This window comes from Pseudorasbora parva, chromosome 2, assembly GCF_024679245.1.
Source record: "Pseudorasbora parva isolate DD20220531a chromosome 2, ASM2467924v1, whole genome shotgun sequence".
NCBI lineage: Eukaryota > Metazoa > Chordata > Actinopteri > Cypriniformes > Gobionidae > Pseudorasbora > Pseudorasbora parva.
The window spans coordinates 56646526-56659933 of record NC_090173.1 but is presented as its reverse complement, the minus strand read 5'-3'; the positions used below and the strand labels follow the sequence as shown (position 1 = coordinate 56659933).

General features: G+C 47.2%; 1 protein-coding gene across 1 annotated transcript; it reads left to right on the top strand.

Moving 5' to 3' along the window:
* Nucleotides 1-7266: 7266 nt before the first annotated feature.
* Nucleotides 7267-10867, top strand: LOC137055537 (uncharacterized). The gene is made up of 2 exons (XM_067429355.1): nucleotides 7267-7677; nucleotides 8932-10867. The coding sequence occupies exons 1-2, from the start codon at nucleotides 7614-7616 to the stop codon at nucleotides 10830-10832; spliced, it is 1965 nt and encodes a 654-aa protein (XP_067285456.1). The 5' UTR covers nucleotides 7267-7613; the 3' UTR covers nucleotides 10833-10867.
* Nucleotides 10868-13408: the final 2541 nt, after the last annotated feature.

Below are 13408 nucleotides of genomic sequence, written 5' to 3'. Positions count from 1 at the left end.
CTTCTCCCTGCACTCCGTATAGAGTTGGGTAATCGCTATCTGTGAAAAAAAAATTCAGCTTGGTAGCTCATATCTAAAGTCAAGGAAGCTGATAAGCTTTTTAAAAACCTAATTTTCAACAATGCTAATGGGAAGCATGTCCTTTGCAATGGAATATAATATTTTGCTGGGTAATTGCATTGGTGCTTGTAATGGTCCACATCCACGAACACTCATTTAGGCCTGTCATTTCTTAGCTTCTTTGTGTTGTAAAGGGTGGTGTTTTAAATGATGAAACAGGTTTGTGGTGTTGTCTGTCTTTAAAGGCTTGAGTCATCTACAGTTTTTAGTGCACGTCACTCTTTTTTATGTCGGATCACAAACAGCCAAAATGTATCCAAACTACTGAAATTGAGTGTCGTGGGCACTGCATTTTCTTCACTATCGCTCATTTTTCTTGCTCCACTCCTTCAAGCCTGTCAGCCACTGTGACTGTAAACTATACAGAGTGTGCCAGTCTGAAAAACACATGCATTTATCGAAGTGTTATCGGTTTATAAAGAAAAATTATATTGCGATAATTATCAGTTTATCACCCAGCCTTAATTGGTATTGAGATATTTTAGACAGATATTGTAACATAGTCATAATTTTTGTGTCCTGATAACACTTATTCATGTTGCACAACTGGTTGAGCATGACGTTAGCAATGCCAAGGATGTGAAAATGGATTTACAATGAAAAAAATTTACTGGCAAAAAGCAAACCATGAATAGACTGCAAATCCCTTAAGATACCCTGCAGAATTTTTTTTTTTTTTTTTTTTTTTTTTACATGGTATTTAATTTACAGTGACAAAAAATTCTTAAATCAAGATGCATTTTCTAGATAAGTAAACTGACATGCTATTTTTCTTGTTTTCTGGATTTTTTTTTTTTTTAGTTTTTGCTTAAAACAAGCAAAATTATCTGCCAAGAGGATAAGAAAAATCTTGTTTCTGACTGAAATCTTGTTTCTGTCCCAAACGTAAAAAAAAGGATTTTTTTTGTACATTTTGATTTTATTTTCCAGAAAACAAGAAAAAATTCTTATGTAATTTTACTTATCTAGTAAATGCAACTTGATTTAATTTTTTTTTTTTTAGATTTTTGGACTGGAAAAGAGACAAAAATACAAAACAAGAAGAGCATTTTGTGCAGTGTCAAAGCATCCGCCAAACGCAATAAATAGGATGTGTGTGTATGAGTCATAGACTAGGCCAAATATGACGGTTCAGTACTCTGAGTCATATTTACAGTGTTTATTGTTAAGGTGCTGTTCTCTCTGTGTGTATTACACACCATCTGTCCACAGTCTCAACATTAGCATGCACGGATGACTAAGGTTATACAATGTCATAACATGTTGTATTTGATTTTGGCTGATATCTTTTAAACACAGACAATACGCAAATGTAAAAAAACACAACTACAACAGTTTCAGAATTATACATCAATGTGGAACATGTCTAGACTCTAATTCAATACCTCAACAATGTCTGAACAACAGCAACCTCAGGACAATGATGATCTAAATGCAGAAATACATTTTCAAACATCTGACAATGTGAAAGTGCTTGATTTATTCAAACGAAGAAAAACTCGCTATGCTTCACTGTAATACCTGCAAACTGACAAATGGTGAAAAGGGTGACATGTTCCCTTTATCGAGGGAACTCGCACTGCGTCATCGTAGATGACACATCGGGGAACGCCCTCGGCGTGACGCTGCTGAGTTCATATCAAAAAAGTCCAATCTTGATTGGTGTTGCGTAATGACGTAACGAGTGACGGCATACCCGGAGGTATAAAGGGACGCCGGCACAAGCAAACGCAGCTTCCTGCTTTCAGCGGTCGCGCTCTGTGTTCTGTCTGTCTATTTGGTGTTGTTTGTCCCGTAGGGCTTATTATATCATTAGATATGGCGAGCGAGCAGTTTAGACGGTGTGTGCCTCCCTGTCCGCGCTTTATTTCGGGCACGGACACACACCAGCTCTGTGTGCAGTGTCTCGGCATGCAGCACGCCCGGGCCGCTCTCGAGAGAGCGGCTTGCGGCGAATGTGATAAGCTGCCGCTGAGAGTACTGCGCTCGCGGCTGGCGGTCTTTGACGAGGCCGGTCAGCCTCGCGAGCCTCGCGGTTCTGGGCCCGCTGTTGCCGAGGCAGAGCGGCGCCGCAGGTCGTGGGGCTCGCAGCTGGATCTGTCAGCGGGATTAGGGAATGTTGAGGCATCTCTCTCTTCCTCTGACGATTCAGAGGATCTTCCGCTACGTGTGGAAGCCCGCGCTGCGGCTTCTTCCCGCGAGGCGGAGGATCAGGTGCTCATGCTGTCCGATTCCGAGGGATCGTTGACAATGAGCACCGAAGCAGGCGCAGTGGGGCAGTCGCCACCCCACTCGCAGGCTATGGAGGAGCTCGTGGAGGTCTTGACTCGCGCTGTGGCCAAGCTGAGCTTAGATTGGCCACAAGAGGAAGTGCACGTCCAGCCGCCAAGCAAGCTGGACGAGCGCTTCTTCAAGCGTCGAGCCCAGCCTCCACGCCGGGGTCTGCCGTTTTTCCCCGACCTGCACAGTGAGCTGTGCAGGGCGTGGGAGAAACCCTTCTCAGCACGTTTGACTACGCCCCCTGCACTTGACTTCGCTAACGTGCTGGGAGCGTCTGAGAAGGGATATGTTGCGCTGCCGAGGGTAGAAGAGGCGCTCGCGGGCCACCTCTCTCCCGAGACAGCAGCTTCATTGAAGACTCTTTGAGACTCATTGAAGTCTCTCGGCATTGCCCTCGAAACCATGCCGAGAGACTTCGAAGCTGGTGGCGAGGGCATATAGTGCGGCTGGTCGCGCTGGTGGGTGATAAAATATAATATAAAATCATATAAAATCACATATAAAATCTGCGGCAGAGCAGCGACTGCGTTCACACACCGAAAATCTGCCTCGATTAGTCCCTGCCGGTTATCCGCTTCAGGGGGTCGAGGCAGAGGTTCGGTTGATACCCCAGACCAGCCTCGAGAGGCTGGTCCCCTTATCAGAGTATCTCGGTGCATGGTCATGCCTTCCGAATATCTCTGTGTGGGCCCTGCGCACTGTAGAACGGGGATACAGACTGCAGTTCAGAGTTCCCCCCCCAGAAATTTGGGGGGATAGTCTGGACAGTGGTCGGTCCCGAGCAGGTGGGGGTAATGGGGCAGGAAGTACGCTCTCTGCTGGAAAAAGGGGCGATAGTAAGGGTCCCCCCGCCAGAAAGGGAGGTCGGGTTCTACAGCCGGTACTTCATAGTCCCCAAGAAGGATGGGGGGTTGCGTCCAATATTAGATCTCAGGCTTCTGAATCGGTCTCTGAGGAGATACAGGTTCAGGATGCTAACCATTCCTGTTATCGTGAGTCAGATCCAGTTCGAGGACTGGTTCGTCACGATAGATCTAAAGGACGCTTACTTCCATATTTCCATCCTTCCCAGTCACAGGAAGTTCCTGAGGTTCGCTTTCGGGGGCGAAGCGTTCCAATATCGGGTCCTTCCCTTTGGCCTAGCCTTGTCACCTCGCACCTTCACGAAGTGCATGGATGCAGCCCTGGCTCCGCTAAGACTCCAGGGCATCTGGGTACTGAATTATATCGACGACTGGTTGATCATGGCCAGGTCGTACGATATGGCAGTTCAGCATCGAGATGCTGTTCTAGCACACATGAGGTGTTTGGGGTTGAGACTCAACACGAAAAAGAGCACGTTGACGCCCTCCCAGAGAATTACGTTCCTGGGAATAGTGTGGGACTCGGTAACGATGCGGGCACACATGTCACCCGCACGTATCGAGACCATACGGGCGGAGGTCTCAAGTATAAGGTTGGGCCACAGCATCACTGTCAAACAGTTCCAGAGACTGGTGGGTCTCATGGCAGCAGCGTCCAGTGTGATTCCACTCGGCCTGCTCCACATGAGACCGCTACAGTGGTGGCTGAGAACCAAGGGGTTTTCTCCGAAGGGGAATCCCTTTCGTATGATCAGGGTAACGCGCAAATGCATTCGTTCCCTGGTTATATGGAAGAAACCTTGGTTTCTGTCCCTGGGGCTAGTACTGGGAGCATCGTGTTGCCGGAAAACCGTTTCAACAGATGCATCCCTTACTGGTTGGGGCGCGGTCATGGAAGGCCGAGGGGCGAGAGGTCCTTGGACAGCCCAGCATGCTTCATGGCACATCAACTGCCTAGAGATGCTGGCTGTCTGGAAAGCTCTGAGGAGTTTTCTCGAGGACCTTCGCGGCCACCATGTCCTGATACGATCCGACAACACTGCCGTGGTATCGTATCTAAATCATCAGGGGGGTCTGAGATCGCGCTCTCTGTACAGACTGGCGCATCAAGTCCTCCTGTGGTCCCACGGGAAACTGTCTTCTCTCAGGGCAGTTTATATCCCGGGGGACCAGAACCAGGGAGCAGACATCCTGTCGAGGCAGGGGCTGAGGCCCGGGGAGTGGCGTCTCCATCCAGAGGTGGTGGAGGCCATATGCGAGAGGTTCGGCCGAATGGAAGTGGATTTGTTTGCGTCTCGAGAGACGACCCACTGTCCACTTTGGTTCTCCCTCAGGCATCCGGCTCCGTTGGGCCTGGATGCCATGTCACAGGCGTGGCCGAGGCTGCGTCTGTACGCATTTCCCCCGATTGCTCTGCTCCCGGGAGTTCTGGAGCGGGTTCGCCGGGAAGGCATTCGCCTGCTTCTGATAGCACCCCGGTGGCCGACCAGGGTATGGTTCTCCGACATTATGGACCTGCTAGACGACCTTCCATGGCAGATTCCTCTGAGGAGGGATCTGTTGACTCAGGCGGGGGGCTCGATATTTCACCCCCAGCCAGAGTTATGGAACCTGTGGGCTTGGCCCCTGAGGGGGCAGAGCTCATAGAGGAAGGGCTTTCAGCAGGTGTCGTGGAGACTATACTCAGCTCCAGGGCTCCTTCCACCAGGAAGCTGTACAACTTGAAGTGGAGAGTGTTCTCCATATGGTGTAGAGACCGTGAAGTAGACCCAGTGAACTGCGCTGTGGCTTCAGTACTGGAGTTTCTGCAAGATCGGTTTTCCGCCGGGCTTACCCCGTCCACACTTAAGGTGTATGTGGCAGCGATAGGAGCTTTCCACGCACCATTAGGTGAAGGACCTCTGGGGAGGCACCATCTGGTTGTACGGTTCCTCCGAGGAGCGCGGAGGATGAGACCTGTGGCTCGTTCTAGGATCCCTGCGTGGGATCTGGCAGTGGTTCTCGAAGGGTTGGTTGAGGCCCCCTTCGAACCGCTGGAGTTGGCTGAGGCCAAGAACCTCACGCTTAAGGTAGCTTTTCTCTTAGCCATCACCTCTCTGAGGAGGGTGGGGGACCTTCAGGCATTGGCAGTAACACCCAATTGCTTGGAGTTTGCCCCAGGCAACGTGAAAGCTATCTTGCGGCCGACCCCGGGATACGTCCCCAAGGTACCGTCTAATGCGGTACGGTCGGTGGTTCTCCAGGCTTTTCATCCCCCGCCTCATGTGACGGCAGATGAGGGCAGGCTTCACCTCCTCTGCCCGGTGCGGGCATTGAGGATTTATTTGGAGAGGTCTGCCCAGTGGAGGAAGTCAGACCAGTTGTTAGTGTGCTTTGGTCCACCTAGGAAGGGGCTGCCTGCAGCGAAACAGACAATTAGTAACTGGATTGTCCAGGCAATAGCAACGGCCTATCAGGTGCGCAACTTGCCTTCACCTATAGCCGTGAGGGCTCATTCTACCAGGGGCATGGCCTCCTCGGTAGCCCTCCTTTCCGGAGCTTCTCTGCAAGAGATTTGCGAGGCGGCTGGGTGGGCCACACCGCATACCTTCGTGAGGTATTATAGTCTGCACCTCCCGGTGACGCCAGGCGCTAGGGTGCTCGCCCCCTGATTATGCACTCCGGTTCATGTCATGGGGTGCAAGATAGGCGAGGACTAGTGGGTACTCGTTCCCCGATGTGTCATCTACGATGACGCAGTGCGAGTTCCCTCGATAAAGGGAACGTCTCGGGTTATGAATATAACCCATGTTCCCTGAGAGGGAACGAGACACTGCGTCTCGTAGCCCCGCCTATCTACAGAGCGGCCCGCTTCATAGCAGTAAGCTGCGTTTGCTTGTGCCGGCGTCCCTTTATACCTCCGGGTATGCCGTCACTCGTTACGTCATTACGCAACACCAATCAAGATTGGACTTTTTTGATATGAACTCAGCAGCGTCACGCCGAGGGCGTTCCCCGATGTGTCATCTACGATGACGCAGTGTCTCGTTCCCTCTCAGGGAACATGGGTTATATTCATAACCCGAGACGTTTTTCAGAATTAAATACTTTTAGCGGGATCTGGGGCATTGCCTCCCAGTAGAACATTTTTGTGTTTTTAACATGTAAACAAAGCATTTTGGTGCACTCTGACAAGAAAATAAAGGTAAAAGGTAACATTTGCTTCAAGTAAAAAACATTTACACTATAGTGTTGCATTGTCACAAATTTCACAGTTTGATTTGATATTGATTAACTTCGGGCCTGTCAGGTAGAGGACATAGCAAATTGTATTTACTGTACAATGTATGGGGGATTTTTGGTGGTATAAATCTATTGATTCTGAAGTAATATTCTCATCAGTTTTATAATTCATAATATTTACCCCAGGGCGTTATCTTATTAAATGTTTGCATCACATTTGATTAATAAATTCAGTTAAAATAAGACACTATAGTTGTCAGACACAGACGAGGACACAGATGAATTAGTGCAAGTGCAAAGTTTATTATCAGAGGTAACGGACACAGGTGATACTTAGATGGATGGTGACACTCAGACGATGGAGGTGAAGACGATGATGGTGAAGACGAGGAAAACGATGAAGACGAAGATGGTTACAGGTGATGGCTTCTAGTAAGGACAGGTAGTCAATGATGGGATCGGTGCAAGACCAGACAGTGGTTGTGAAGGTGAGGAGTGCTTATGTAGTGGTTACTGGTGCTGGTGCCCAGGTGTTCAGAATTCAGGTGATGGGGAACGAGTGGGTGTGGCAGTGTCTAATGGTTGTGAGGGCGTGACAGTATCCACTCCTCCACGGGTGGCTCCTGACGGTTGGGACGGGCAGCGACGGGGTCTACCACGGCCCGGAGGAGCGGGTCGGTCAGGGTCTTGAAACTGAGTGAGAAGGTTAGGGTCCAGCACATCATTCCTGGAGATCCAGCTCCGCTCCTCAGGACCATACTGCCCTACAAAACAAAAAGGCAGTAACTGCATTTTTGGTCAAAAATGAGTTATTATCATTTTCATGACATTCAAGGCATCCTTTGTTATGTGACAAAAAATATTATCTCAAATGTGTGTCGTTTTGGTGAAAAATGGTAGTCGTTTGTACAGTAACTGCAAAAAGGCCTAGTGAAACAAAGCATGAGTACAGTAACATCCATTACTGTATTCTTGTTTTGTTTTACCCAACAAAAAATAACCGTGTTGCTACGCAGCGCAGTTACTGTTTCCATGGTGAACACACACAGCTGATTTAGCGGCATCCTCACGAGACGGTTTTAACATTTGCGATTTCACCCTTCTAACTTCCCACAAATTTTGTTTGAGATGGCACAAAGCAGGGGAAAGAAGATGGTCGAACTGGCGTTGAAAAGAAAATACCCGGAGAATGGTAAGTAACAGTGACAGATTAAACATTTAGAGGCTAGGCTATCACAATATAAACACCTGTCAGCCGCCAGGGCGGGACTTCCTCTCAGAGGTCCATTCAGAAAGCATTATGCTAATTAACAGGCGATGTTTCAAATAGCTTTGCTTACCTCCCCCTGATCCTCCCTGCTCCTAGCTGTAACTTTATCCTCTGTAACTTCACATCATCGCCGATGCCATGTCATCATTTTGTTGTTCATGACACAAAGTTATAATCCAATCAGCGGTGGAAAAATATTCAATAACTAGAAAAGCACTCGGAGAGCATAATAACCGCGGTCAATGTAGCATTACAAATTCCAAATGTCCCGTGTTCCGGATCACCACCAAAATGTAGTCATCTGTTCCTTGTCCTAATACCCATGTTGTCCGAAAATGTCATCCAAATCCGTACAGTACTTTTCGAATTATCTTACTAACGAACAGACAGAGAAACGGCAACAGGTGTCTGTTCAACTTAAAACGCACTCTCTTCGCGTCCGCTGTTTGAAGACTATGTCCGCTGTTTAAAGACTATGTCCGCTGTTTAAAGAAATTAGTGAGTTGTGAGCAAAACTGACACCTTTCTCTTTACTGTAAGCATCATGCTTTCAACAAAAACAAACTTCTGCAGAGCGAGTCGGCAGTTATTTACGACCCCCCTTAGCGCTCAGGCTCAACACATTGGTTCCTGTTCCTAAGCATTTATTTATTGCACGGTTTGTTCTTCTAAATATAAAATTATATATTTAATTTGGATTCCCCTTAATTATATTAACCTATGAAAATGTTTCCCTCTGCATTACTGCAAGCTTCTGTTTTATCCTATTATTGTAGGATAATACAACTTACAACCTAATGTAACTTATAAAGCCAGGCTGCGTTTTTTGTATGTTGGCTTTTCTTTCTTCATTTTCATTAAGGGTTAAAAATTATTAATTTATTATTGTGTTAGTCATTATTTAGGCATTTATTAATTAATTAAACTTTATTAAAATTATTCCCTGTACAATTAAATATTATGATATACAGACATCGATATATAGCCTACATATGTTGATCAGAGTGAAGATGTTGTCCTGTAGGTCCATATAATAATAATTAATAATAAATACTAATAATACTAATAATAATAATAATAATAATTTGTTGCAGTAGCCTACACAGACAGACAGACAGACACAGACAGATGTGGATTTACATTCATGCCACTAATTTTCTCTCTTTTTCATTTAAGATACACATGTAGGTATTCCATCAAAGAGGCAGCAAGTCCTGCCCCCCGCTGAAACAATGGAGTGGACCATCCTGGACACTTTCCTGGATACCACCAGCGTGGACAGCTTATATGATGACATTACAGACCTAGATTATGTCCCAACCCCTACGATGGCACAGACTGAAGTGGAACTTGGAGACCCAGGAGAACAAGTGCAAGAGCCCCAGCCAGAGCCCCAGCCAGAGCCCCAGCCAGAGCCACAGCCAGGGCCACAGCCTGATGTTGAATCACGTCGACCACCAATGAGAGAGCCATGTGGTGCCAAATGTCGAAAAAGGTGTACAGACCATATTTCAGAGGAAAGACGGAGGGAGATATGGAGTCAGTACTGGGAGATGACCTACACAGAAAGACGATCATGGATGTTTTACTCAGTTACCCCAATGCCAACCAAAAGAATAACAACCGGCCCAGAAAGTCGCCGTGGCCGCTCATTTATCTACCGCCTGCAAAACCAGAAAGGAGAGCCAAGACAGGTCTGCAAAATGTTTTTCCTGTCATCATTGGGCTACCACCCTAAAAATGACAGTCTCGTTATTTCCATGATGGGGAAGTCGAACACCAGGCCACTGGTTCCATCCAAGGACCAGAGAGGAAGGCAGGCTGCAGTCAACAAGATAGACGTGAAGACCCTTGATGACCACATTGAGTCCTTCCATCCTTGTGTGAGCCATTACAGACGGGAGCATGCCCCAAATCGACGGTACCTGCCAAGTGACATCACAATTAAGATGATGCATTCAGACTACCTGGATAAAGGAAACGCCTGCTCCTATGAAGCATACAGGAAGATGGTAAAAGACAAAAAAATCAGCTTTGCCAAACTTGGGGAGGAGCAATGTGAGGACTGTTTGGAACATGCAGAACATGTGAACTGCCACACAGGGGAGACTGAAAGCTCAGATTGCCCAGAGTGCCTAAGGTGGAACAAACATAAGCAGTCTGCCCTAGAGAGCCGCCAAAGCTACCAGGCAGATGCAGAGAGGGACTGGCCGGACATGACATCAGTTCGGAGTGTGGACCTCCAGAAGGTGATAATGCTGCCACGGATGCCAGGAGTCAAGTCAGCAGTATTTACTCGTCGCATCGTGGCATACCACGAAACATTTGCCTCAGTGGGGAAAAAAACAAACAAAAAAAACACCATCTCTGTATTGTGGCACGAGGGAATGGCTGGGCGAAGTGCCGCGGAAATTACATCAGCATATACAACTGCATTGGAGAAGGAGCGGGATGTACGCCACACCATATTCTGGGTGGACAACTGCAGTGCACAGAATAAGAACTGGTGCCTTCTATCCTCACTTGTCACTCTTGTGAACAGTGACACCATTTCACAGGAGGACATCACACTAAAGTTTTTTGAGAGGGGACACACGTTCATGAGCGCAGACAGTTTCCACCATGGTGTCGAGCAGCAAATGAGGAGCCGTCCAGGTGGTGTGGTCTACGACTTTGAGGACTTTGTGAGTGTTGTGGCAAGCTCCAACTCCAGGAAGGTGGATGTTATCAAATTGGAGAATGCCAATGTGCTAGATTGGAGGGATGGCCACTCCACCGTCAAGGTCAAGAAAGCGCAAGCACCAAAGCTTGGGGAGATGGCGGAGATACAGGTGCGGCGTGGCTCCAAGAGCCTCTTTTACAAGCTGTCCCATACGGAGAATGAATTTATGGAATTGGACTTCCTCATGAAGAAATTCTCGCTGAAGGTGCCCACTCTTTTGCGACCACAGAATAGAGGGGTTGAGGAGGTCAAGAAGAGAGACATCCTCTGTAATCTTTGTCACCTCATGCCACCAAACAGGAGGGTGTTCTGGTATTCCCTGCCTGTGAGCAATGTTTTGGAGGATGAGGAGTAATAACCATATGAAATGTGGTGTTCATCAATTATTTGTATTATTATTATCATCATTATTTATTTATTTATTCATTCATTCATTCATTTATTTATTTATTTATTTATTTATTTATTTATTTATTTATTTATTTATTTATTTATTTATTTATATATATATATACACACACACAATCTATTATTAAATGTATGTTTACTAATTTGAAATATCTGTCCCATGTATTCATTTCATTCAGTACTTTATGTTTATAAACCTACTGAAACAGATACTGCACCATATAAAATCATCAACTTGTTTATCTTAGTTATCATCATAAGAGTACAAAAAGCGTTAGAAACACTTAGGCAACATGATTTTGTTTTGCTCTGTTGAATTGGAGTTTAACTTGCCTATATTGCTCCAAAGAAAAGTTGTTTTGCAATGCTTTAACATGAATGTGATTTGTAGGTATAGCAGATACTACATTACAGATTGAGAAACACCCCCAGAGACACATTAATCTAATACTCACACATAATAATGTGGTCCTATTCAAAATAAATTGTCCCCATTTGGGCCTTGATACAGCTTAGCAATGTGAGACTTTAAGCAGCCGTTTCAGCACCAGAACAGCTTCCGGGTGGAAAATATTGACCTAAAATGGTCAAATTAATTTGGGTTTGGTATATCCATGTTCAGAAAAACAAATGGTTCCAATTATTTCAAATACAGTAAAATACAGTAATATATCTAACACACCCAGAGCCCAAGTTGTGGCAAAATAGTTCTTGGAGAATCTGTAGTTACTGCCTTTTTCCTTGGCATGGTGCCACGTTTTTGGTAAGTAATACAAAGCAAGAATACAGTAACTGCAAAATAGGGGTAAAATACCAAATTAAAAATGAGGATTGATATGTACAAAAATAAAACTAATATAAAGTAACAAAAAAGCCACATGTCCAATAATCTACCTACAACTACTTAGGCTGGATGACAGGATAACTTTAAAGTCATTTTTCTCAGTTCTGCACTCTGCGTAGTTACTGCCTTTTTGCTTTGTAGGGCAGCATAGTCCTCCCAATTTACCAGGTATTCCATCCGGGAACCCCGTCGCCGTGAGTCGAGGATGGTGCTCACCCGGTAGACTGATGAGTCCTCGTCGATGGTAAGAGGAGGAGGTACGGCACCATCACCAGGATCTGTGGGTGAAGAAGGGACAGGTTCAGTGAAGGGCTTGAATAATGACACATGAAATGAATGGGATATTCTGTAGGTGGGAGGAAGGTGAAGGCGATAGGTGACTTTGTTCAGCTGCCTGTCTACCATGAACGGTCTGATGTACTGGGGACTCTTACGGCATGACAGCCGGAGACGGATGTCCCTCGTGGAGAGCCAGACCTTCTGGCCTGGCTGGTATCGCGGCGTGGGTCTGCGTTTGGCTTAATATTATGTGCGCTGAGTCCCAGACCCTCTCGCTCTGGCGGAACCAGTAATCCACCGCTGGGACCTCCGAGGGCTCACCCGTCCAGGGGAAGAGCAGTGGTTGGTAGCCGAGGATACATTGGAATGGGGTGAGCCTTGTGGTGGACTGCTGGAGTGAATTCTGGGCATTTTCGGCCCAGGGCAGATACTGGCTCCAGCTCTCCTGATTCTGGTTGCAGTATACCCTCAGGAATCTCCCGATCTGCTGGATCTTCCATTCAGTCTGGCCATTAGTCTGAGGATGGTAACCTGATAAGAGGCTGATGGATACCCCTAGGATACGGAAGAAAGCGGTCCACGCTCTAGAGATGAATTGGGGTCCTCGGTCGGAAACGATGTCTTATTGAAGCCCAAAATGTCGGAAGACTTGTGTGAAGAGTGCCTCCACAGTTTCCAACGCGGTAGGTAAACCTTTGAAGGGGATGAGTTTGCAGGACTTCGAAAATCGGTCGACTACGACTAGGATACAGGTGAATCCTTGGGATGATGGCAGGTCGGTCATGAAGTCGATCACCAGATGGCTCCATGGACGCTCGGGGATCGGAAGAGGGACCAGCTTGCCCTCGGGGAGGTCTCCTAGAGGTGTTGGCATTGGCGCTGACTGAACATCCCTTGACGAATCGGGAGATGTCCCGAGGCATGGCGGGCCACCAGTAACAGTGACGAAGGAGCTAGAGGGTCCTTCTCCTGCCTAGGTGTCCAGAGCCCGGTGAAGAATGAGCCAAGTCCAGAAGGGGCAGGCAATGGAGAGGTGGGACATAGAGGCGCCCTTCTGGACCTCACGGCGGAGCAGGCTGTTGGGCGTTTTCCTGTTGGATCTGTTCGTGGAGCGCCCACTGGATCGGGCTGACAACCATGGCTGGAGGGAGGATGGTTTCAAGGTGCTCGGGCTCAGGGTCGGCTTGGTGGAGACAAGAAAGGGCATCCGCCCGGTTGCTATGGTTCCCTGGGCGGTACGTCACCTTGAAATTAAATCTGGTGAAAAAGAGGGCCCAGCGGGCCTGACGATGATTCAGCCTCTTGGCGTCATGAAGGTATTCAAGGTTACGATGATCGGTGATGACTTCAAATGGATGTTCTGCTCCCTCTAGTATCTCCATTCCTCCAGAGCGAGCTTG

Coding starts and splice junctions, on each gene's coding strand:
- LOC137055537 (XM_067429355.1), top strand. CDS start 7,614: ATGGCACAAAGCAGGGGAAAGAAGATGGTCGAACTGGCGTTGAAAAGA. Junction 7,678..8,931: donor AAGAAAATACCCGGAGAATG/GTAAGTAACAGT, acceptor TTTTCATTTAAG/ATACACATGTAGGTATTCCA.